Here is a 25,576-nt window from a genome sequence, read left to right on the forward strand (position 1 = left end):
TTAATTATATATTATATTTATCCCATTTTACTTTTAGCCTAGATGACCATTTTATTTATATCTTAGTATATAATCACTTCGTATCTTCAAAATCCAACCACAAGTTCCAGCCATTCATTTTGTTCTCTTGTAACAACAATACTTTGTGGTCAATAAATTCGTTTTCTTGTTAAAATTAAATTATATATATTAATGGAAAATCTCTTAAAAAAAATTTTGTTGATCTTGGTGAGTTTAAAGGTGATTTTTACCAATCATCCTCCGTACAATTAAATTTCTGAAGTGCCCGAATTTAACAATTGGCTCATAATAACGTTTTTAGAATAAACTCAAATACTTATTATATTCATATTTAAAACCATAAAAATAAATATTCTATACTGAAGTCGAACCAAAATAATTTGGGTATTTCATAACTTGCAAACTAGGGATTAATTTAACATACTTATTAAATAATAACAAAATTACCCAAAAAAAAAAAAAACTTATTTATAAGCTCAAGTTATATACTGAATTATTGCCAAATGGATTCAGAAATTAACTAAATTCAAATTAAATGAATCAACTTGAACTCAAACTTAAAATATAATTGTGCTAGCTCGAAATACAAAATATTAGTAGTATTTGCATAAATTCGGTCCCAAAATGTAATAAAGAAATTCCTACGCTTTCTAATGCCAGCCTCTCATGCACTGCGGGTCAAAGGAGAAGATCAAAGGTAATATTTTCAATATAATAATGGTCACAGGATCATTATAAAACCCTGTTTATTCGGAACAAAACAAAACCCGATGAATTATTATCTGCCAAAACCCACCACAAATAAATAAATAAAATCGAAATGGGGGTTTTCATTAATTTGAGGATACGTAGTACCCTCTCCAAAGTCCAATGCAAAGATTTTTCCGAATTCTCAGCATATAATTAGCACAATAGAGAGCTTCAAATTCTTGCTCCAATAATTCAAATACAAATATATGAAGAGGGAACAAATCAAGAAATTATGGTGGTAGTTGCTATAGACAAGGACAAAGGAAGCCAAGGTGCATTGAAATGGGCAGTCGATAATCTCTTGTCCAAAGGGAAAAGTGTAACCCTGCTCCATGTCAAGCTCAAGCACCCTGCTTCACGTAATGTTCTCTACATTCATTTTCTCCTCATGCAGAAACAAACTCAAAATTTTAATCGAGGGGGAGAATCGCTCTATTTTTTATCTTTATAAATAAAAGGGTCCTGCTAGTCCATCCCCGCATGCATGCATCTTTTCTATCGCTGGCATAGAGGCAAGGCGAGCTTAGGGGCGACGGAAAAACAGGATTTCACCCCCTCTTTATACTATTAAAGTCTTTAATTTTTAGTTTCGACCGTCTCAATAAATTTCTAATTCCGACAATCAAAATACACACTTTTTCAGAAGAAAGATTATTGTCTAATCCTCCAAGAAAATATTTACAGGGAAGAATGTTATGCAGTAATTTCATGATGATATTCATCGAGTATTCATGCTATAGTTTCTCTGACAATAATTTCATTGCGGATACACAGAGGGAAGTTTCTCAGGGAACGGGGATGCTTCAAAAGTATCTAAGGGTACCTTGCCGATTGATGGCCAAACCAAGGAGCTCTTCTATCCTTTTCGTTGCTTCTGCACCCGCAAGAATGTAAGGCATTCCATGCAACATGTTCATAATTCTGACTGCTTTTCCTCAAAGGCTTCCATTGTATACCCAAAAGACGAGTAATCAATAGGGGAAAGGGTGGTCAGATCGATCAATTTCAGATCACAAATTCAATTGCCTGTTCACAAAGTCTATGTTGTATCACGATCTTACAAAAACAACATATAATTAGCCTAGGAGTGTTAAGCGTAGGTAACTAAATAAGGGCATCATAATCGTTTCACAACTTAACACGCAATGAAAAATATCCACGCTAAGGTATGCATATGCACAAGTTTTGTCCTCGAAAGGTTCTAAAATAGCTAATGATTGACCTTGATCCGACAACTCACAAAATTTTGCTACAATTGCTTTTTAGATACCCAATTATACTGAATGTTAACCTATAAAAAATAATTATTATGTGTACTATATATTATATAATTATTATGTAGAAAGGTAATTGTGTTTGTGAACTCAGATTCGAAAGTCAAACTCATGGTATGAGCTCACGAAAATATTCCCAAGTTGGGTTCGGGAACCAGTCTTGAGCCAAGGTCATGAGATCGAGTACTGCTTATTGACACCCCTAGTCAAGCAAATTTAGAAAGCAATTCACCTAGTGTATCATAAACTTAAGTTTGTCAAATGTAATTCCAATCACTTAATATTAATTCTATGTGCAAACAGATACGAGTCAATGAAGTTGCAGTAGAAGACATCGATGTGTCCCGAGCCCTCATCGATTATGTCAACAACAACTTGATTGAGAATTTGGTTGTCGGTTCCACGGTTAAGAATGGTTTTATGAGGTGATAAATCTAGCTAATCTATTATCATCAAAACTAAACGATAATTTACAGACATAACGAAAGAAAACTTATAAATTTCGTTAACAGAAGATTCAAGATTGTTGATATCCCAGGCAATGTGTCCAAAGGGGCACCTGAATTTTGCAATGTTTACGTCATTTCCAAGGGAAAGATATCATCGGTCAGGTCAGCCTCCCTCCTCGTCCCGACAGAATCTCCATCTCAAGCGCAGAACCAAGTTAATCCACAATCTGGTTCAACCGGCGCAAATTTCATGCAAAATAACAACGCACGAGGTATGATTTAGACATTTGGTAAACTTACCTGTTCAGAGTCTTACTGACGTTTTGTCCTGGATAAAGAAAACCAAACTGTATCGTGTCTGTAGGAAATATCGTCGATAGACGGCTGCCGTTGGCATCCAAGACATCAATGGATGAGATTGACACGATCGAGTAAGATGTCAATGACAAGTCAGAAGAAGCTGTTCGTTTACGAAAAGGGGAAATCTAGTAAATTTAATAAAGATGTTAACTTTATTTATTGAGGAAGGACGACTCTTATAATAAGAAAAAATATCATGAAATCTGAATTTTTTTTCATTTCATATGCGTACAAAGAAATGCATGCTTTTTAGAACAGGATGAAAAGCAACACAATATCTCAAGGAACTAACACACGCTGTTACTAATACAGGTCACCATTTACTAGAGGAAATGCTTCAAACAGATCTTACGGAGATAATGCGACGCTTGATACGGACACATCATTTGTGAGCTCTGGTAGGCCAAGCACCGAGCGCATGGTTCACACACTAGATCCAGAAATGTCTATGGCCTCCCGTCTGTCAAACAGCTCAGATACAGAAAACCGATCGAGTTTTGGATCTCCATTCTCTAATGCCATGTCATCGGATGCAAATTACAGCTTTGGAATCTTGTCATCGAGTTCATATGAAAGTGGAAACTATTCATGGTCAGGATCCCAAACCCTGGTATGTATACAAGCAACATAAACAGGTGTTGAATTCGTTATTTACAAGAAAAACTAAGAATCTCAAATATTATATTTGTTATCTTCAAAAAAACGATAAAATTGATTTTATGTCCCATTCGCAACATATTTCCTTTTGAAGCATCTCCAATACAACACACAGTTTTCTTTCCATATACAATGATCCTTTGTAGACTCTTTCAAAATTATGTTCTATTACCATGTCACTTTTCCCTAACTATATTCCAAAATTTTGCCTAATATCAAAGGAAACATTCCCTAGGAACTGACAAGGTCTTAAAGTTTTTTTTAGATGACTCGGAGAATATTATAGAAAATTCGATCTAGATGGCCAGTGGCTACCTTATATGTTGTACGCTGTTAGTCAAGAATATACAATGTACAACATGCATAAAAGTTCACATCAAGTATTCCAAAAATGCAGGATGATGTAGAAGCAGAGATGGCTAGGCTCAAGCTGGAACTCAAACAGACAATGGATATGTACAGCACAGCCTGCAAGGAAGCTCTTTGTGCAAAACAGAAAGTATGGTTCACCATCCAAAATATTTAAACTTTTTAATGAAGTAATATGAAGTCACAAAAAATGAAACTTAAGAGCAAAATGGAACATTTAAAATTGAAGTATATACCGCTCATGTATGTGAATTCTGTATCTGTGTAGGCACTGGAGCTTAACCGCTGGAAAATGGAAGAACGACAGAAACTTGACGAGGCCCGACTAGCTGAGGAAGCAGCATTGGCAATGGCAGAGAAGGAAAAAGAAAAGTGCAGGGCAGCTATTGAGAAAGCCGAAACTGCTCAAAGAATAGCTGAACTTGAAGCACACAAAAGAATGAATGCTGAAATGAAAGCAGTCAAAGAAGCAGAGGAGAAGAAGAAAGTGCTGCAAAAGTTAGCACATGGTGATGCTCGATATCGGAAATACACAATAGAGGAGATTGAAGCGGCCACAGAGTACTTCTCGCAAACTCGTAAAATAGGGGAAGGCGGGTATGGTCCAGTGTACAAGTGTTACCTTGATCATACGCCGGTGGCCATAAAAGTTCTTCGTCCAGATGCAGCACAAGGAAGATCGCAGTTCCAGCAAGAGGTATGAAACTCTATATGAAAAAAGTAACCTGTCACAACTGCTTTAGAATAGTTTTAACCTTTGAACACACATAATCCAATCAGATTAATGGAATAAAAGCCATTATCTTTTGCATGGAAATAGCTGGTCGTATTGTTTCTTAAGCAAGTCTATAAATACAATGCCTCCCACAAGACTTGGCACGATTAATGTGGTCGCAAAAGATGACAAACTTCACTGAAATAAAGTGGGCCATAGTTCTTATGTCTAGCATTCTTCAAACCCTCAATGCAGGTTGAAGTTCTGAGCTGCATCCGACATCCCAACATGGTTCTTCTCCTTGGAGCATGCCCTGAGTATGGCTGCTTAGTCTATGAATACATGGCTAACGGTAGCTTGGACGACTGTCTCTTCAGGCGAGGAAACAATCCAGTGCTCTCTTGGCAACTGAGATTCCGAATAGCTGCAGAAATTGGCACAGGCCTCCTTTTCCTCCACCAGACCAAGCCAGAGCCACTAGTACATAGAGACCTAAAACCAGGAAACATTTTGCTAGACAGAAACTTCGTGAGCAAGATCAGTGATGTTGGCTTGGCAAGGCTTGTTCCTCCTTCAGTAGCTGACAATGCCACACAATATCTCATGACTTCAACAGCTGGAACTTTTTGCTACATAGATCCTGAATATCAGCAAACTGGCATGCTCGGAATAAAGTCTGACATCTACTCGTTTGGTGTAATGCTTCTTCAAATAATAACAGCCAGATCCCCGATGGGTTTGACTCATCACATTGAGAGGGCTATCGAAAGGGGAACTTTTGCTGACGTGCTTGACCAAGCAGTTACGGATTGGCCAGTAGAAGAGGCCATGAATTTCGCAAAGCTAGCCCTTAAATGCACAGAATTGAGGCGTAAAGATAGACCAGATCTTGGAACTGTGATTTTGCCCGAGCTTGAGAGGTTAAGAACTCTTGCTGAAGAAAGTATGCCTAACATTGCACAAATTCCTAGTCGAAAGACCTCACCAAATCACAGCCAGTATCAATCTCAAGTGAGTTTGCAGTTTAATATAAGATTTTTTTTCACCGAAAACTCCCACTATAATAAAGTAGAGTGCGACACTGTGAACTGTGCAAACACATAGATTGTTGTTATCAACTTTTTGCAGGTCAGTGAATATCAAATAATTTCCACCGGTTACGATGATAGAAAAGAAGGTTCAGTCGCAGAAATAGAAAGCACAAAGAGTTGATAAGCCACGGGATCCATTCCAGACAAATCAAGTGTCGACAAATTACTCATGATTTAAATGGTTGCTTGGGAGGGAAATAAATCAAAATACTAAACAAAGCTGACGATGAAGGTTACTAATTCAATTTCATCTTATTCTTCAGGGCATCATCCTGAAATTTAGTTAAATCCTTTTTGCATTTGTTTAACAAGTCTATAAACTAATTTTCTCAACAGCGTATGAGCAAGCACTGATGGTTTATGGATTTATCTTAGTTGTTAAACTAAAACAATATGTTGGTAATACAACATTATGGTATAAATAAATAATGTGCATTCTTCAAGAGTCTATGGCTTTATCTTGTTTTGATTCTTCATGAGTTTTCATTCTTAATATGCAGTAAAAATAATATGCTTGTAATACCCTAAGGTTTCCTATTTTACTTTCATCACAAGTTGCCCTTGTATTCTAGCTCAAAGATAAAAGTTAAATGGAATGCTTGTTATTTAAAAAGCAGACCAAAACTATGATCTTTGTATCGAGGCCCTATTTCACAATTTAGTAGGACAAAAGTTCTGGTGGCAGGGTGTTGACATAAGGGAAGATTCCGTGACACTGACACAGTAACATAAACTGACAGCAACTGCATAATTTTGTCCTGTTGCTACAAGAAGTAATGAAACCATTTAATAAAATAATGGAAGAGTTAATTTAAAAAATGACCTAGGTCAAACTTTTTTCTATATATAATCTTCATCGACTAAAAACACAACTCTACCAGATGGACCATGTTACTTTTGATAGACAGAGGTCATTTAAAAATAATAATAATAATTGACCGAGGTCATTTTTAATATTAATCCCATAACCGAAGGACCTTTATGGAACAAAGAAGAAGAAAATCATAGAAAATTAGATAAATAATAATACTGACATTTTTTTGTTTTAGGTCGAAAATTTACACATACAATTTACACAGAGAGTAAAGTGCGTGCATGTTTAACATGTATTACCCAATGAGCCCAACATGCATGTCCTCAAAAGTCAAAATTAATGGCGAAAGGAAACCATGGGTAATACAGAGGCGGAAAGAAATACAAAATAAAGTAGCAAAGGGTAAACTCACAGGTCAACCATACCAACCAAGATGATCATCCCATTTTATTGGTGTTAACTGTACAACCGTCTCTTTACATGGTGATCTACAAGAACATAAAGACTTCTGATGTGCTTCTTTTGAATGCATAAGTACACTATTTTAGTAAAAAGAAAAAAAAAAGGAAACCAACAATTAACTGCCAGCATCTCTTTTTGAAATCCTGTTTCTTTCCCTTAAATGTTAAACCACCATCCACTTTCGAAGAAAATACGCACAAGCTGATATGTTCCATTTCTGAAATGTCTACCCAACTAAAGATTTCACACAGCATCAAATGCTGGTGAGTTCAGGAAGTTTAATCATAGAAATGCTATAAAACCAGTGGAATTAATCTTGAAAAGGAAATTAAAAATACAATCTATTAGGTCTGATTTGTCCAGCATCGCGATTAACCTCAAACAAACTCTAAAAGTTCACTCTGGCGATAACTCCTCTCCACAGCAAAACACCGCATGGTTGCTTGGGCCCATCCTGTCTGATTATGACCAAAATTCTCCACATAGGATACATGGTTCAAAAAACTCGCATGTCTTGCATCCACGACGTGGCAATGTTATGAACTGCTTGTTCACCAAGAGTATAAGCAATAATAAAGAGGTGCTAGTTCTCCTCAGAAAGTTTATTTATCAAAGTTTCCTATCAAAGATACAGGTCAATCGTCAAGTTATTAGTAATTCCAAAATATTTGATTACTCCGGAACCTTTTCTTAAGATAAATATCAATTAGCTTTTTGTAAGTCCAATCCTTTTTTTTAACATTCCCCAAAAATAACTCAGAAGTGGAATGAAAGTCGCTTTTTCCCATTGCCTCAAAAACAAGTGGATCGGTCAATACTGAAACAGAACTGTTCCAATTCAATTTGCTAAATGCGAATTTCAAATTTCTTGCTAGTCTCCTGTCCATGTATGCATCCACAACACAACCGTAAGTCACCAAATCAGGAGCCACTGATTCATGAGTCATGTGTTCAAGACTCAGATGCAGGTCCCAAAGTAAAGACATTTTTGAGAAAGCCAGAGCTCTAATATTAAAGGTATTGAGATCAGGTCTGAATCCCGCCTCCACCATCCTCACAAACCCCCTTTGAAGGCTTTTCATTTTAAAATCTGCGGCGTAGGATAGTAATAACAGGTTCCAAATAAGATTACCAACATCTCTCCTACTAAGACCTACATCCTGCAGAAATTTGCCTAAAGCGTAAAACTTATTTTCCTTGATATAAGCAAATGAAATGGCCCTGATCCCTTCTCCCTCTAAAAGAATTCGTGACCTCTTGAGACGGCCATAAGCAACTTCCATCTCAGCCAGAGTACCAAAAGAGCTGTAATACAATACATAAGCATTTCCAGTGGCGGAATCAACAGAATATCCCAGGGAAACCATCTCTTTAATCATGAGCTCCATGCACTCTAGCTGTCCCCTCTTCCCAAAACAAGAGATAATCTGTCTAAAGATATCATGTAAAAGTTCAGCATCGTTCAGCTGCATAAGACGCAGAATTCTGGTAATCATATCAAAATCTCCTATGCTACCACAAATACTGATTATATTTGAAACTGATTGAGCGTCAGGCACAACCTCACTCTTCAATACTTCATCCCAAACCACCTGTGCTTTAGTAAACGAATCATTATTTATGGTCATAATACATTAGTAAAGATGATAGGTTAGATAAGCAGATGATAGCACCTTTAGTTTCTCAGCAGGAACAAGTTTTCCTGAACCCTTAGGCAATCCTTCCACCCTTAGTTTTTGTTTTGGTGGTTCATAGTTCCAAGCATCACACAAATCGGTATATTTCTCATCTTTTCCATGCATACTCTGTTAAATTCATACGGAGAATATTCCATTCAACATATGAACACAAAAAACTGCAGTAAAAGTTAAGAGGCACGTAATATAGCACTTGAGCAGCCATGATCATTGCGCTTCTAGTTCACCCTTTCCCAATTTTCTTAACCGACTCATGCTTATCATCCTGTTAACCACGTGATAATGCGATGATGGCAAAATAATTTTTTGGGCTCAAAAAAATTTCCGAAATTATTTCTTCACAACAAACAATGCGAATTAAATCCCTTGATTTCACTTCACCGCCAGATTTACTTTCAATATAATTACAGCCAATTTGATCCAAACAATTAACCAAAACCAGCTCATTTGTCCCAGAAGATAGAAACTAATGTAGACGAATTCTCTTAACTCAAAACACAAAAAGCAAAAACACGTCAAACCCACTCAAATTAAAGCACAAATAAACAAAAAACAAGCCAATAACGAAGTTCCATATAGAAGCACAGTCCAACACACGCAAAGCAGGAAAGTGACGAATGTTTAATTTTAAGAAAAGATTCGACAAATAACGAAATAAATCATACCATAGGAAGCAAAGAGTGGTTTCTGACTCCATTTTTCATGGGAAAACGCTGAAAATCCTTTGGTCCGAGCATCTTCATGGGAGGGTGTAATTGCAAAAATTCCATTTTTGCTGCGAAGATTGAATGCTTACTGGACCTTATTAAAATCGATATGTTTGGGTCTCTTGTGTAACTTTTTAGGCCCAAGGACAGAATGCAAACGAGAGCCGTTAAAATAGGCTAACGGGATGGGCGGTCCGGCTCGTTATTTGGGTGGGTCGAGAAATTTCAATCTAACCAAGCCAACCCAATTCGACGGGTCTAGAAGGCCAATCCATCAAAACTGAGCATTTAATTTTTAACCCAACCCGACTATTTGACAAGCCAGGTCAACTCGATGAATCTATTTAACTATTTTGATGTCTCTAGAGTTAGCCAATTGATTATAATAACAAAAAATTAAAAAAAAAATTATCCAAGTAATAGATTTTATGCTATATCTAATACTCATTCTATTATCAAAATACATTGACTTTTTTCTCCCTGGGTAAAACATTTTCCACTGATTTAAAATCATTGTAAAGTTGAACAGAAAATCATTCCTTAAGAAAACAACACGACATTTCTCAAATATTTTTGTGCGAATTAATTTTGATATTGCCACTCAAAAATAAAATTAATGAATTTTTAAAAAAAATAATATTATTTAAACAAAATTAAGTTACAATTTATGAAGCGGATTTTTTATTGATAAAATATTTGGCAAAAACTTGTGTGAGACGGTCTCATGGATTATATTTTGTGATACAGCTGTCTTATTTGGCTCATCCATGAAATAAGTAATATTTTGTAATAATAAAATAAATAGAAAATATCTTGGCAAAAACTTGTGTGAAATATATAATATGGAGATAAGCAATATCTTGTGATAATAAAATAAATAGAAAATGATAGTTAATATAGTTTTTGATTTAATTGATTTGATTGATTAAATTTGAGATAATATGATATTAACATTTTGTCATTGTTGAAAATATTAACAATATTAATAATATTATGTATTAAGCGTAATATCGTAATTTTATATTAATGATTTGATTGATGTGAAATAAATTATTACGAATTTGATTGATGTGAAATAAATAATACTTGTACAAAACAAGTGATATGATATGACTATTTATATTAGTACTTACAAGTACTTGAACCAAACAGTACCTAAGAGTATTACTTTTTATTGTGAATATCGGTAAGATTGACACGTCTTACAGATAAATATTCGTGAGACCGTCTCACAATAGACCTACTCAAATATCTTTTATTGATAGCGGGTTTATAATAGTTTAGTACTTTCGGATAATTATTTTTAGAAAGCGTGTGTATTTTGTTAAGTTTAGGTAAAGAAATTAAGTAATAATAATAATAATAATAATGGAATTTTAAGGGAAAAAAAAGTACAAATTGTTAGGAATTTTTTGACGTGAACGTTATGGGTTTTAATTGTTTTTTTTAATATTTAATTATCGTGGCCATTTATAAATATCACAATATTATGTGGTCTATAGTATTTTAACCTAAATCACTGATAATGTTTTTATGAATATTTTAATTTAAATACATAATATACTAAAGAAAAATTTCAAAACCAACTGAAATTGCATTCCCTGTTTGTATTTAGATGTTAAAATTTTGTAATATTGAGAGGGGAAACACTGCAGAACTGGACAACTGAAATATTTAATAGCAGTGGAGCTTTCAATTCAACCTTATATACAAAAGCTATAGTATTTCCAAATGTTATATTTATACACCCCAAAATCAAAAGGGGTCCAGCAATTTAGAACCACAAATTTATTGAGAAACACTAAAAACTAAATGTAAATATGATTGCATGACAATAATTTTAAACCAGAAATAACGATACACTATCATCTATATTTACTTTATGCACATGACTGATTTAACACCATTTGTCGTATGATTTTTACTTTTTTTAGAACATGGTCTTTTAATGTGAGTTTAGAATCCATTAATCGAAGAGATGCCTAAAGTCAATTTATGGGTATTTGATGTTGAATGTTTGCCACTCTAGTGACAAACGACATAAGCATGGGGGACCTCTTCTTTTGGCATAATTCATTAATTTAGAGGGGAGGAAAAAGGACTAATGTATCCAATTTTCGTGGCTCAATAAATACCCAACACTTTATAATTAAAAGCCATACTCATGTCATCACACTAGTTTCTAATTATGATTTTCAGTTTCTTTCTGCTTTTTTTTAGTCTAGATCAGAAAATATAGAGTTTTCGGATGAATTCTTAAACATTAACGAATGTTTCTATAATTTCCATCAAGATTTTCAACTCCGATTTTTGTAGTCAAAAGATCAAATATGAGATCGAGCTTGTTGCCCAACAGCCTACTCCTCCCTCCTTTAGGTGGTAGGATCGAGTTACCCAAAGAAGAGACGATGCATTGAACAAAGTGAAAAATACTGGTGACTATTTTACAAATATGACATGAACCTTAAGACATTATCCTAAGGAAATGATCGGATAAAAAAAAAAACTGCGTGAATATGTTCTTGGTGTCACCATTTCTCCCATTGAAAAGTTATACTCATCCGTATGAATAGGTTTCTTGTTTTGTAAGCCTCTGGCTTTTTGTACATAGCCTTATGACATGGCACAAGGAAAATGCCCATTCTCTTCTTGCTTTATGATAGCTACCATAGTTTAAAAGTTGTTGATTCGAGAAAAATAATAAAAATTTCACCATTCAAAGCACTGACCTAACTATTAAGCCAACCAACTTTAAATTTTAAATAATAATTTTCAATATTTAGCTAGGGATTGCTCATAAATCCCATACCAATGTTTTCACAGCTCGAAAAATTAAAATTACATCTAGAATTTGGGGAAAAAATATGAATTTCATCAAATAACATTGTTACTTAATTTTCAATGTGGACAGTGGAGACATCCAACAATTTTTAATTTGCTAATAACAAATAAGTTGAATAATTTAAATAGTAGACACTAATTTTCTTTCACCAATAATCATGTCTTATACTTTTAGGCTACGTTTGGTTGCCTTGATTAGGCAGTTTATTTTTTTTAACCCACCTAATCTTATGTTTGGTACGTTTTTTATTTAACCAAGTCAATCCCTCCTATGAATGATTATGTTATATTAGGTGGGTTAAAATAATCACTACTCACCTCCTAGGATTATTTATCATACTCTTAATCCATCATATTTTTTCAATTTTACCCTTCTCCTGAATCCAAACTCACCACCAATTCCCTCCACCGACCGTCGGACAGCAACCCCCCTCGCTCGCCGCAGCCCGCCGACCACCCCCTCCGCCTGTCGGCCGACCACCATCGTCGCCGACCGACGCAAAAGTGAAAGGAAAATTTTGTCAATTCTTCAAAAAATTATTAATTATCTTATTCTTTACCATCATATCAAACAAAATATTATTTTATCATTATATATTATATTTCTAATTCAATCATTTTTTTATCATTTATAGCTTTAGAGTTGCTTTGAATTAATAATGGAATGCAATTATATATAATATATATAGATTCATAAAAAGTTCACACTTAATTCGAAACAACGTATTATTTTAAAAAAAGAATTAAGTTCACAAACACGAGATAACTTGGTATTAGAAGTAACTTACCCATTACATCAATGCCATTGAGGCTGCTCGAATTCTCTCCATTCACCCTTAAAGTTTGCAATTTTTTGGAGAGAGAAGCAGACGAGGCTAAGATTCATCCATGGTGGTCTTCTTCTTCTTTCCCTTTCCCCGCCCTTTCTCTCCCCACGTAATTTAACAACCCGTAAGTGGGCATAATCCTGTGTATTTTCACCTCAATATCCCAAGGAAAATATTAATTATTCAAGTTTTGTCGGTAATGTCACAGTCCCCGTGTGTGTACCAGAAATACATGAGAGTATAGACAAAAGAACCCACGAAGATCACAAATTTTCTCCCATTTTTGAGCTTGTGCTTCAGTGCGGAAGAATGGTTGAAATAGAATGGAAAAAGAAGAAGATGCTATCTGTAAATTTCTCCTTTCTTAAACTTACTGAACACTACGGCTTCACGAAACAGACCAATGCATATAGATCTCCGATTAACTTTAAGGAGCCAAACGGAGCCGTGGGACTTGGTATTCTTGCAGCCCTCGAACAGCAACATGATGAAGATCCGATCTTTAGGAGTGCGTTTCTTGCAATCTCCCCAAAATCATTAAAATACCCAATCACGGTACATGAAAAGGTTGATAAGAAGCTTAGCGTGGAGGAAACGGAGTTGTGTGAGGAGTACACTTGTCTGATAACTCATGAGGGTGAGAATCTGATAAGGAAAAGGGAATATTTTTATGCTGGTTCTGTGGGAAATAATGATGGTTTTCACGGGGTTTCTGCTGTTAATGGAAATGGTGATGGTTTTGAAGTGTTCTCTGATTCTTCAGTCGGTTTTGGAAGTGAAATGGCCACCTATTGGACCTCAGATTTTCTAACTTCTTGCTTTCTTTGCAAGAAGTTCCTTCACGGCTTGGATATTTTTATGTACAGGTAAAAAAAAATTTATTCAGAATTTATCGATGTTTGGATTTGAGTAATTGTTTATTGAATGGGTTGAAGGTGATTGTATTTTATTTGGATTTTGTATGTTCTCGATATAGTATATTGTACTGCCATCGATGATCTCGAACTCATGAGACTTCGAAGCTGAAATTTTAATGATTTCCATTTTTTTGAATGTTTATGGAATCCTGTGCTAAATTTGATGTATCCAGTTAGTTTGCGCTCTATATTTTTAGCCACTGAACAAATTTTAACATCTAATAATTGATATTGTACCTGGCGGGATCCCAAGAACGTAGAAAACATGGAGTTTTCTAAATTTTTATGTAATTTATGTCTAGCCATAGTAGAATACTCAGAGATTTGGCAAATCTTGATGATATTATATTTTTCATTTTAATAGTATAATATTCTTAATCTGTATTCTTTTAAATAATATCTTATGTTTATCTTAATGGCATCCGTTGACCACAACTATAATTATTTTATGGACTAAATTAAAATGATCTAACAAGGTGAAAGTAGGTAGATGCATTTTTTATCATTTGAATCTTCTCCCGATCTTTGTCTTATTGTTACACTTTGTTTTTTCGTTTAAAGTGTCCATTGGGTAACTGGGTTAAGTAATAGTAATCTTTTATCTGCTGCTCTGGGTGCAACGCTGGTCTGTCATTTGATTCGGAGATCTCACTAGCTTTGTTAATGGGGTTCTTGAATTAGTTTTGCGATGTCTTGCTAAGGATCGAACAGGGAAGGTTGTTGTGTTATGTATTTCCCACTATTACCAATATAACAATACTTGTTCTAACCTGCTACTTTTCAGTAATGATCAGAATATCTCTTGTGCGTTAAACTGAGGTTGCTAGTCATAACTGATTTCAGATTCTTTAGTTTTATAAATTTCTCAATACCTGGAAACCATGGTATATGATCTCCCATTCACGGAGATATGGTCCGATGATTGCTATAATGGTCAAAATGTAGCCTTCTTGATCTTAATGCTTGGGACGATCTGGATATTTCAATTGGCTATAAGTGTCTTTTGCTTTCAAAAAAGAACTTTTGAAAAGCATTGGAGTATACCCTCAGTATTATCCGTGGGAATGAGATATGGTCTTTTGAGTTCGCCATTGGAAACTTCTAGGTCTCAAATTTGGCCAAATGAAATATCTAAGTAAACATTGAACCCCTTAGTATCGATCATTTTTCGGTTTTTTAACAAGGGAAACTACTTTCATTTTATTTTACTGCCATGTCATCGTACGTGGCTTGTGCATTTGGACCAGAAGCAAGCCTCGTGCCACCCCTTGTTTTAATTTTATAATGCTATCAAAATAAGTATCTTGTTAGATAGTCTTGTCGTTTTATTTGATTTTGGTAGGTTTTTAGTCTTAGTTTAGAAAACTAGACATCTTTGTTCTAATCTATTAATATGTCATTTCCTGTTTTGCTTGTGAATGTGGAATACCCTTATTTGTTGCTGAAGGGAATGCATAGATGATATGTTTTTGAGTGCTTTCTAAGATGGTGGATTTCTTCACGATTACACGGGAATTGTATCGTTCATTCTCCCAAATGTGTCTTCCTTCGACATAATAATCGCATCTTAAGTTACTCTTGCTCGAAAAGTCTTGATCTTGTATAGTAAGGCTAACTTACCGCAGAAGTTACCACATTTCTTATAATCACCAGTTTCTACGGAAGTTACCTCATTTCTTAGAATCACCGATTTCTACCTGCACCAGTAGAATCTCATGTTCTTGGGGAAATATTACTCTCAAACTATGATATCATTTTGTCTACCCGTGAAAATAATGCCATGCGATTATATTTTCCACTGACTTTTTTATTTGACATCGTTTGCTGGCGATGTCGCAGAGGGGAGAAGGCCTTCTGTAGCGCAGAGTGTCGGTGCAAGCAAATCTCGATTGATGAACAGAAAGAGAAATGTCACACCGAGGCGAGGAAGCCCATAGAGTGCTCTGCTTCAGCTGGCTCGGGTGCGTCACAGTTCATTGCTGGTGTTGCTGCAGCTTGAGTAGCAGCCATGTTCATGCATATGTATTGTGGCACTTAATAAGAGCAGTGAAGGCTAAACTTATTGAAGAATGTACTTGAGAGCGCATACCACTTTTCTGGCACTTAATAAGTAGCCATGCTCAGCCATCTTGCTTTTATTGAATATAACATTGTTTTATTTTTTTTTTTAAAAAAAAGATTGTACCGTAAAAAAAAAAAATTGGTTCCAACATTGATGCTTATAATTTGTAACTAAAAATTAGAAATGAATTATGGATTTTAATAAATCCAAAATGGACTGTATAGTTATTTAAATTGCTCCATAGAAACTTAGGCGCATGGCACATATGACCAAATATACTTGTAGATTTAAGCTAAAGTATTTATAATCACAATAAATCTATAGTTATTTTACCTGCTTTAAATATAGATTACTTGTTTTTCGCATTTACAATATTTTTCGTATATATTTAATATTTATGTAAAATAAATATATTTAATTTTTATTCCATTTGTTTGGGAAAAAATGTATGGATGGTGTAGTTGTAGACGGGCTATTTTATTTTTGAATAGGTCTCTTGTGAGACGATGTCACGAATATTTATTTGTAAAATGAGTGAACCCTACCAATATTCACAATAAAGATTAATATTTTTAACATAAAAAATAATATTTTTTTACGAATAATTCAAATAAAAAATTGGTATCTCCAATGTCCCGTTGTAAACAGTAGTAGAAATACAGTTGGTATAATGGAGACAAAATTGGATGTGGAATAAGAATTGCAGCAAACGACGACACGTCCGCATCCGCCACCGCCGCCCTCGCTCTGTATTGGATGTGGTATAAGAATTGCTGCAAACGACGACACGTCCGCATCCGCCGCCGCCGCCCTCGCTCTGTATATCTTCTCCGATCGATTCACGGTTGCTGCTGGATTTCTTCAAAGTGCCTGTGAGATAACTTTTACTTATATTTGGATCCCTTTCTTCTTCATAAATTTGCAATTTCCGGAAATTGCATTTGAACAATGGCTTAAGTAAATTTATTTTAACTTTTTTTCCGTATTTGCGTTAAGCAGCTTTAGTTTTGTCCTAACCTTGTCTGGAGTCGGATTTTGTTCTTATAATTTTCGTAGTGCATGGTGTTGCTGTTTGTTTCTTATTTTAATCTCTTAGGTTTACAATTTATTGATATCCAATATCTACTATGAAAGCTGAAGTATTTCTGTACTGACTACTGCCAAAGATTTTGTGAATTTTCAAAACAATTTAATTGGGGTTAAAATAATAGGGATTATTGATGGCGGTATTCTATCACTCCAGAAGCAATGCTTTTGAAACGTTTTAATGACTTAACATCTCTGTAGTTGCAGATGCTTCCGGTATAGATTAAAAATGCACGACAGTATTAACAAGCAAGCAAATATCGGGGCTTGGCTTCGATATGTGTCTGATTATATGAAAAGAATGCAGGCTGCGAGTCCATCTTTCTTTCATGCATTTCAGGGTGATAGTGGAAATGTTTTTTGGACTGATGCAGCTTTCCAAGCAAATTATACCAATTTTGGGGATACAGTCAGAATTGATACATCATACAGGGCTAACCGCTTGAAGTTGCCGTTTGTCACTTTCACTGGCATAAATCATCATGCTCAACCTGTTCTCTTTGGATGTGGGTTGCTTCTGAATGAGTCTGGAAACACGTTTATTTGGCTCCTTCAAACATGGCTGCAAGCAATGTCTGGGCGCAGCAGCCCTGTTTCAGTCACTACCGACCCTGATCAACTTGTACAGATGGCTGTGGCACATGTTCTTCCTGATGCACACCATCGATTTTGTAGATGGAGCTTATTAAGTCAGACACAGGAGAAGTTAGCTCATGTATATCAAACAAATCCTACTTTTGATATCGAGTTCAAGAACTGCATCAATGAAGCCAGCACAGTTGAGGAGTTTGAGTCCTGTTGGGCAGCCCTTGTGGACAGATACTTTCTTATGGATAACGAATGGCTTCAGTCTCTGTACAGGATTCGTGATCAGTGGATCCCTGTTTATATGAGAGGTGTGTTTTTTGGGGAATTGTTCCCAGGGGAGCACAATGGCGGCACAAGTTTGTTTTTCGATGGGTTTGTGAGTAACACCACTAACACTGTACAGCTGTTAATGAAACAGTATGAAAAAGCCATCTCAAGTTGGCAAGAGAAGGAATTGAAAGAAGAGTTTGATACTTCTAATGCTGCACCAGTTTTGAAAACACCATCCCCCATGGAAAAACAGGCCGCTAATCTTTATACCAGCAGGGTATTCATTAAATTTCAAGAGGAATTGGTGGAGACTCTTGCTAATCCTGCTACTATGATTGATGGCTCTACTGTAGCGACATCATATAGGGTATCCAAATTTGGTGAAGAGCACAAAGCTCACACAGTTAGATTCAATTTATTCGAAATGAAAGCTACCTGTACCTGTCGAATGCTTGAATTTTCTGGTATCATTTGTAGGCATGTTCTGTCAGTATTCAGAGCAAAAAATGTTCTTACCCTCCCTTCTGACTATGTTCTGAAACGTTGGACAAAAAATGCAAAGACAAATGGTGGTTTGTCCACGAGTGATAATGTAGCAATGTTGCCTAACAATGATCGAGAATCTATAACTACTCGACGTGATAATTTACTCCAAGAGGCTATGAGATATATAGAAGAAGGTGCAAAATCTATACATAGTTATAACATGGCGATGAGTGCTCTGCAAGAGGCTTCAAAAAGAGTCGCTGCTGTCGAGAGTAAAAATTCCGGATCCATGCAGAGCACTGATGCAGCAGATGAAGAGAATCTGGAGACGCATGCCATTGAGAATCAATCTGCAGCACCTTTATCCAAGGTTGGATATTTTAGACTACGTTTTTTGGATAGTAGGAATAGGTTAGAAGGACTCGGCTTCAGTTTCGTTCCACTGATTAATTTATACTAAACTTTAGTTCTGTAAAGTTGAAGCCTCGTCTAATTATATAATTGCCTAATATTCACCAAATGTTTGTGATCCTTGTCGTGCAAACGTTTTGCAGGAAGAGAAGGAGAAAAAAATTCAAGAATTGACCTCTGCACTGGAGAGCACAAATCAGAGGTCCGAAGTGTATCGTGCGATTCTAATCGCGCTTTTTAAAGACATGGAAGACCAGAATCTAAAGCTCTCAATTAAAGTCCAGAATGCACGGCTCACATTAAAAGAGTAAACGTGACCTGAGGTCAGTAGTTGTGTGTTCATCTTGTTTTAATCGGCAGATGATGAAAATTTCATTCTACCCTTGGGGACTCAGGGTTCCCAAGCGAATATAGTTCACTTCTTAAAATATTGTAAATGTACTTGGATATTATGAAATAAAAGGAAATAATGGGTGAAAGCCATGACAGGCGAAAATTCCTCTAAACCCATATTTTGTGCCAACTATTTCTTTTTCCCGGTCAAACTTTGCTTTGATCTGTGGCTTATTTTAAGTCATGGTAAATTGTCTTGATTTTCATTTCATGCCGATTCAGCTCGTATCAGAATATAGTTGTTTCAAAATTGAATTAAGAAAAGAAAAACATGAGAAGATAAAAAATTTACTGTAATAAAAAACAAGATCTTTAAATAATTCGTGAGCTGTTTTTTATGCGATCATCACAATTTGGTATAGAATTCTAAACTTGAATATACGGGATTAAAACGGTAACAAAAAAATGACATCACACAGCCAAAAAACACGGATTGTTCTATGCTACACATGGACTATATCTCCCATATGATTTGTAAGTTTGGATTAACATACACGTCAATTTTCATAAAATTAACGTGATCTAATGATATTGAAATAGTACAAGAAATATTCTAATTATAGCATAAATTAACCCAATAAACATCACCTCTATACTCATTAATTAGCTGACCATATTATTTACACGAGCTATATAGCATATATATCCAACAATTTTCAGGCCCAAAGTGCAAATTGTATTTATTGCATAGATGAGCATGCTCCAAATCATCTAACTCGAACTTCTGGCAAGATTATTTATTTTCCACGGGGTCATGAAAATTTCCAACCTCTGCCACCTTTTTTATTTAATTTCTTCAGTCTTCCGTAGAACATAACGACAATTAATATTAGTTTTCCCCCATCACTCCATCTTCCTACGAATCCATAAGTTGCATTCTTACAACTTCTGTCGGGGTTTATCTGCTTCTCACAACTATACCCAGTCGAGAATCCCACATTCCCATACGCACTGTGAAAAAATAATAATAAATAATTCGTTGTATGTGATTTAATGCTTTCAAAACTTAATATTGTAACATATGTTTTTTGGTAAATTTTATGTTACCTTAGGGCATTACTCCAATGATGTGTCTAAATATCTATAGCGTGCAGAGCACATACGTTGCATATGCATAGAATATAAATATCATTTAAAATTACAAGTTATTTTTGTAAATTTGATTTAATTATAATACATTTTATTTCATCTTAAAATAATGAGAAAATGGTTAGGATAATAAAACAGTGGGAGAGAATGTGAGAAGTTTTTGAGGGTTTTTACTTTTTTGCACCTTAATTATTAAATATTTTGGAAGAATGATAAGAGTAAATTTGAACATCTATTAAATTAAAATGACCAAATATAGTTTCTCTAATAGGATTACATATTATAATATAGTAAGGATTATTAAATATTAGTAGTATTATTCAGTTCGTAATCGTAATTACCTTGTCACTTCGAAGACAATGTTGAAGACATTAAAGTTGAGAGGATCCCTTTTAATCTTCTCTCTTTCCGTGACACAAATAGAGAAAACAAATATGGCCAAATAAATGAGAGGCGACAACATTATCCGCTCCCAAAATCCATCAAATCTTTTTCTTCTTGGATTTCCTCCTCCATTTTTAGGTGCTTCTTCGACTGGTACAAATCTTGCATATGGTGGGAGGTACCTGTATAAAATTTACATTAGTTAAGATAAAATTATGCAAACACTTTGTTACTAAATTTATTAATAAAAAAATAAGACAAATTGATCGTCTGATTTTATCTATTTTAGATTTTGGTAATGAGTAAGTATCTTGTGAGACGGTCTTACGAATCTTTATCTGTGAAACGAGTCAATCCTGCCGATAGATATTCACAATAAAAAGTAATACTCTTAGTATAAAAAGTAATATTTTTTCGTGAATGACCCAAATAAGATATTCGTCTCACAAAATATGACCCGTGAAATCGTCTCACACAAGTTTTTGTCTTTAGTCATTTAGATAGTCAAAATTAGGTCTTATTTAGTAAATTGTTGACAAAATTGTTAAATATGGGTTCATGTATCGGTGAATTTCTAATGTCATGTCAACGTTCTAATGAAATGGAACTACAACACAAAAAAAAAAAAAAATATTGTTAAATCACTGCATCAAGACCCGATACACGTTACTGATTAACTATTTTCATTAAATTAAATAGCGAATGATTATATGCTTATTTACAAATTATATAATTCTGTCCCCGTCTGTCCAACATAGCTCTTTGGTCAAAAATATCAATGAAATATCTACGGATTGGACTTTATAAATTTTTTTATTTTAGCTATCAAAATTGAACTTCTTTTTTTAATACGATATTTGTCTATTGTTAAGAAAAGAGATTCAAGAGTATTGAAAAGTTAATGCCTTGCGTACTTCTTAGATAGAAATTGGAGGATATGACAAGTTTCGAGATTACAAGTAAAATCTAAAAATAATTTTATTTGAGAATGTCTACGGCTCATACTTTCCTTACTTGAAAGGGCCCTTGATTGATACGACCAATTTTAAAAACTAAATTTAACTAAAATCAGACGAGTGGAAGACTCAGCATTTTCTAAAAGTAAGCAAGGTGACTTTCACTTAAGAAGCTAGTAGCATCTATAAGCTGCGTGGAATATTAAATATACTTATCCAACTTTAATTTGATTTTATTTTTGTCACATCATAGATGTTAGTAAGAAAAATCTCACTCAAAAATATATATTGAGCACGAGGAACGATTTACTATTTTTTTAAAAAAATATTTTAATATATATTTGTTTCAATGTGATTTCAACTATTTATATTATCAAAATTCAGCATAGATCAGTTATCTTTATTATTTTTGTAATTTTAATCATCTTTTTTATGTGAAACTGGTCTAAACGCATATGCAACGCCTGACTCCAATATGACGATGTATCTAATATCACACTTTCGATTAAAAAGAACTATAATTTCAAAAATCGAAAGATACATGATTAAGATTAAAATTAAATTAAACAATACAGAGAGCTAAAATCACAAAACAACGTAAATGTGAAACAAAAATTGCAGTTTTCAAAAAAAATATATGTTAAAAAAACTTACATCATTGTCAGAAACAGCAGCAACGTAACATGCCTGGAGAAACTGCAGAAAGATCAAACACGGATAGCCCAGTATGCCTTGAATTTACCACTTGGAAGAAAGAACCCACAATTTTCTCATAGAAACTTAGACCTCCGACAACCTCGGAATTCCATTGTAAACAGCAAAACACAATCATCTGCATCACTAAGAACCCTAGAAGACTGATTGCCAAATACACAGAGTCCACCCCCGACATCAGATGTTCATACCCCAACTCTCTATAATTCTTTAACATGAACTTAAATTCTTCTTTTCTTGTAGCTTTTTGCAATAAAAACACCAAGAAACGCAGACAAGCAGCGTATAGCGTGTTCCCTAATAGCATAAAAGGGATCAAGAGCAGTGACAAGCCAGAGTTCTTCTTGAAAATAATCATGTTTTCGTTGTCGGGGAGGAACCTCAACCCACAGTTTGAGAATGTGGAAACTATGGTGAAGAAAGAAAAAGTTGAAATGTTTAGGCCCTTTTGGTTAAGCACTTGTTTGGCAGATGGGGTTAGACTTAAATAGACGGCGATTGAAGTGATGCCCACTGCATGGATTACTATGAGGTAAGAAGAAACTACGTAGGACAGAACTTTTATGGATTTCCGCTTCCAAACTTGATTTTCCTCCGTGGATTCAGCCTGAAAATATTCGGGTTTATATTTACAGGTACACGATGTTTCTTGGTCGAATTGATCAGTGCAAGTAGGTAAACCTAGCTCAATTTGATCAGATATAGACTGATCGATGTTTGGGTTTGAAGAGCTAGAATAAGATTCTGTACTGCCTGTAATGGCGGAATATTCCTTTCTGGCTAATCTTGGCTTTCTTCATTTGAAGTTCAAGATATGAAACGAAAACTTCACCGCCAGTGAACATTAAAATGGTCAAAACTATGAGTTGCGCATTTGAGAAAACCTCCATTTCTAGAGTTGATATGCTTGAAACTGTAACAGCAGACACATCAGTGAAGAAAAGATCAAGATTTTGAGGTCTGAACGTGGTGATACTTTTAGGTTTTGACACCTTTAAAACCAAGAAACCAAGTGAAGAAGATGAGAGGAAGTAGAAAAGTTCAATCCAGAATGGGTTGATTTTAAACATGAGAATGTGGATAAGATACAGTATTAAATCAAGAACAGAGTTATACAGCCACACTAGATTTCCCCACAAACATTTTTTGATGTATCCCTCTATTTCTTTACGACAATCGCCAAAATTCTTCATTTTGCTAAAGCAGATTGTGTGTGAAAATTATTTCTTGAAAACATCTTGTGAATTTATATTCACCTTATATAGGCCCCTCGGGGATGTTGGGAAGAGGACACGCGTTTCTCTTGATAGAAAAAGTGAAAAAAAAAAAAAAGAGTAAAGAATTCTATGTTTTACGGATATGATATTTTTATTCACACACTAATTCTAACCAAACTAGAACATGGAGTATCAACCAACTAAACCGACTAATTTTGAATCATTCTTCAACAGGGGAAGCAAATTGTGATAGGGTGTAGACATGACATTTTAAGTTCGTTTCGTGGAAACGGTGGGGTTAATAACAGACTTGATCTTTCGTTTCAAAATCAGTAATCTAGTTTCAGAAAATTAACTCCTTGCCAATCACTGGATTGGTTAAATCCATGTGTTTTTATGGGGTTCATCTCAATTCAATGGTCTTCCTACATATGGAGAAGTTGCTCCCCGATATAAGAATCAAATTTCCTACATATGGAGAAGTTCTCCCATCAATATTGGAATTAAACCTAGCTAGAAATATATTTTGATATTAATTTTTTTTAAAAAAGTTCTAATTTTAGTTTCTGTTGATAACGAAGCCACTTGTGCACTATAATTAATGTCATGATACACGTGAGTGGTGAGCGATCACACTCATCATAAAACTAAATCTTATATATATATATATATATAGTTTTATATATTGATCGTCCATTGTGTTCATCTACACGTCCATCAATTAGGTGACCCTCATATATTAAATGTGATAAAACACATACAAATTATGCATCTAATAGATTAGTGATACATCATTGGTGAGCACAACTGTGCGAACAATTTATCAAAACATATATATATATGTATAAAGAGAGAAACCTTCAATAATTTGTAAAATCATATTAAAATTTATTAAAACATTACTTCTAAATTTACGAATCTATTTTCATTCAAAACTAGAATGGACGGTGGGCGTGGGCGGGGAAGTGAATATTATATTCTAAAATCTTTATAGTTTGCCCCCACGGGATCTTAATTAACATTAATTTGACAATTAGAAGATGTTCATAGTCAAAATTCCAGTGCTCCACATCTTATATGTTGATCAACGTGTAAATACGGGCATCATCAATATCCAACCCTTGGTCCATCCTCAGCCATAATGTAAACAAATTAACATATGTTTTATAAAATGTAAAAAAAAATCATATTATTTGTCATGTGGATCGAATATAATTGGTCAAAGTTTTGTATTTAATATATATGCAAGAGTAGATCGATCGATACGTGTTCATTAAATGATATGATATCTCTTAATTATATGTTACACTACATATTGGATGAATCGGGATTAATAGCTAAAGCAACCTAATTGTATAAACATGTGTTTGCCATGCTACCGATTATTAATAAGTCTAAAACTGATCTTAAGTATATATTAATTAATTTGGATCTCTAAAAGATATTAATATTTTGCTTAAATTGATTTTAATTAATAATAATTTATTTTATTGAAAACTAAATTAGGTTAATAAAGTTTTATGTTTATCATGACATGCGTTTATGTTCGTGGAATATTTATCATGCATGCTTTAGACAATATTGTCAAGTCCTGTCAAATATAATTGTGTTATTTAATAATGCACAAATTAATATTTGTCGTCGTGTATATAACAAAATAATTACAAATCTCACAAAAAAAAAAAAGCAACTTTGCGCAGTTAGCACTAGTATTGATTATAATGTTTGTTTCTGATTTTGGAATGTGTACTGTCCAACTTTAGTTTTAGTTTCATATATTTCATTTTTTCGTAATTTTAATTTTTCATGAGAAATACTGATTTAATAATGCACACATCAGTATTATGTCAGAGTCACGAAAATACTATGCATATATGTCACATTAGCATCACGTCGAAAAGATGACTAAAATTACAAAAAAAAAATTAATTGCAAAAAAATATACAAACTTTTAATTTTTAAGTTACAT

At 34.3% G+C, this 25,576-nt stretch overlaps 5 protein-coding genes across 7 annotated transcripts; 3 read left to right on the forward strand and 2 right to left on the reverse strand.

The window, feature by feature from the left end:
• The first annotated feature begins 727 nt into the window (after positions 1-727).
• Positions 728-7,548, forward strand: LOC142547294 (U-box domain-containing protein 52-like). Its single transcript, XM_075655510.1, has 9 exons — positions 728-1,135; positions 1,548-1,661; positions 2,349-2,470; positions 2,558-2,766; positions 2,859-2,925; positions 3,167-3,464; positions 3,909-4,010; positions 4,149-4,577; positions 4,851-7,548. Exons 1-9 carry the CDS (start codon positions 1,004-1,006, stop codon positions 5,697-5,699), a joined length of 2,322 nt encoding a protein of 773 aa, XP_075511625.1. The 5' UTR covers positions 728-1,003; the 3' UTR covers positions 5,700-7,548.
• LOC142545673 (pentatricopeptide repeat-containing protein At3g42630-like) lies at positions 7,095-9,481 on the reverse strand. 2 transcript variants are annotated; one of them, XR_012820317.1, is made up of 4 exons: positions 9,325-9,481; positions 8,636-8,767; positions 7,301-8,554; positions 7,095-7,196 (listed from the first exon to the last, which is right to left on the reverse strand). XR_012820317.1 is itself a non-coding variant. In XM_075652996.1 (3 exons), the coding sequence occupies exons 1-3, from the start codon at positions 9,427-9,429 to the stop codon at positions 7,613-7,615; spliced, it is 1,179 nt and encodes a 392-aa protein (XP_075509111.1). In that variant the 5' UTR covers positions 9,430-9,481; the 3' UTR covers positions 7,095-7,612. The 2 variants fall into 2 exon arrangements, 1 of the variants encoding a protein (XP_075509111.1); XM_075652996.1 differs by having other exon boundaries at positions 7,095-8,554.
• A 3,512-nt stretch (positions 9,482-12,993) lies between these two features.
• Positions 12,994-16,101, forward strand: LOC142545674 (FCS-Like Zinc finger 13-like). Its single transcript, XM_075652997.1, has 2 exons — positions 12,994-13,900; positions 15,791-16,101. Exons 1-2 carry the CDS (start codon positions 13,344-13,346, stop codon positions 15,948-15,950), a joined length of 717 nt encoding a protein of 238 aa, XP_075509112.1. The 5' UTR covers positions 12,994-13,343; the 3' UTR covers positions 15,951-16,101.
• Positions 16,102-16,711: 610 nt separating this feature from the next.
• LOC142545675 (protein FAR1-RELATED SEQUENCE 9-like) lies at positions 16,712-19,377 on the forward strand. Of its 2 annotated transcripts, none has more exons than XM_075652998.1 (3): positions 16,712-16,885; positions 17,301-18,813; positions 18,998-19,377. In XM_075652998.1, the coding sequence occupies exons 1-3, from the start codon at positions 16,770-16,772 to the stop codon at positions 19,163-19,165; spliced, it is 1,797 nt and encodes a 598-aa protein (XP_075509113.1). In that variant the 5' UTR covers positions 16,712-16,769; the 3' UTR covers positions 19,166-19,377. The 2 variants fall into 2 exon arrangements, with proteins under 2 accessions (XP_075509113.1, XP_075509114.1); XM_075652999.1 differs by having other exon boundaries at positions 17,307-18,813.
• Positions 19,378-19,789: 412 nt separating this feature from the next.
• On the reverse strand, positions 19,790-23,600 carry LOC142547305 (sodium transporter HKT1-like). Its single transcript, XM_075655525.1, is given in 5 exon segments — positions 19,790-20,198; positions 20,678-20,902; positions 22,176-22,191; positions 22,346-23,126; positions 23,128-23,600. Coding segments are annotated over 5 exon segments (1,677 nt in total). The 5' UTR covers positions 23,584-23,600; the 3' UTR covers positions 19,790-19,999.
• Between the last annotated feature and the right edge of the window lie 1,976 nt (positions 23,601-25,576).

The sequence above is a fragment of the Primulina tabacum genome, chromosome 5 (genome assembly GCF_025594145.1).
Source record: "Primulina tabacum isolate GXHZ01 chromosome 5, ASM2559414v2, whole genome shotgun sequence".
Lineage (NCBI taxonomy): Eukaryota > Viridiplantae > Streptophyta > Magnoliopsida > Lamiales > Gesneriaceae > Primulina > Primulina tabacum.

Excerpts from the sequence above, each read along its gene's own strand:
- LOC142547294 (XM_075655510.1), top strand. The coding sequence starts at position 1,004 with ATGGTGGTAGTTGCTATAGACAAGGACAAAGGAAGCCAAGGTGCATTG. Across the intron at positions 3,465-3,908 it reads GGTCAGGATCCCAAACCCTG|GATGATGTAGAAGCAGAGAT; the intron begins GTATGTATACAA and ends CCAAAAATGCAG. Across the intron at positions 4,011-4,148 it reads CTCTTTGTGCAAAACAGAAA|GCACTGGAGCTTAACCGCTG; the intron begins GTATGGTTCACC and ends GTATCTGTGTAG.
- LOC142545673 (XM_075652996.1), bottom strand. The coding sequence starts at position 9,429 with ATGGAATTTTTGCAATTACACCCTCCCATGAAGATGCTCGGACCAAAG. Across the intron at positions 8,768-9,324 it reads ACCACTCTTTGCTTCCTATG|AGTATGCATGGAAAAGATGA; the intron begins GTATGATTTATT and ends TGAATTTAACAG. Across the intron at positions 8,555-8,635 it reads TTCCTGCTGAGAAACTAAAG|GTGGTTTGGGATGAAGTATT; the intron begins GTGCTATCATCT and ends ACTAAAGCACAG.
- LOC142545674 (XM_075652997.1), top strand. The coding sequence starts at position 13,344 with ATGGTTGAAATAGAATGGAAAAAGAAGAAGATGCTATCTGTAAATTTC. Across the intron at positions 13,901-15,790 it reads TTGGATATTTTTATGTACAG|AGGGGAGAAGGCCTTCTGTA; the intron begins GTAAAAAAAAAT and ends GCGATGTCGCAG.
- LOC142545675 (XM_075652998.1), top strand. The coding sequence starts at position 16,770 with ATGTGGTATAAGAATTGCTGCAAACGACGACACGTCCGCATCCGCCGC. Across the intron at positions 16,886-17,300 it reads TGGATTTCTTCAAAGTGCCT|TTGCAGATGCTTCCGGTATA; the intron begins GTGAGATAACTT and ends ACATCTCTGTAG. Across the intron at positions 18,814-18,997 it reads CTGCAGCACCTTTATCCAAG|GAAGAGAAGGAGAAAAAAAT; the intron begins GTTGGATATTTT and ends AACGTTTTGCAG.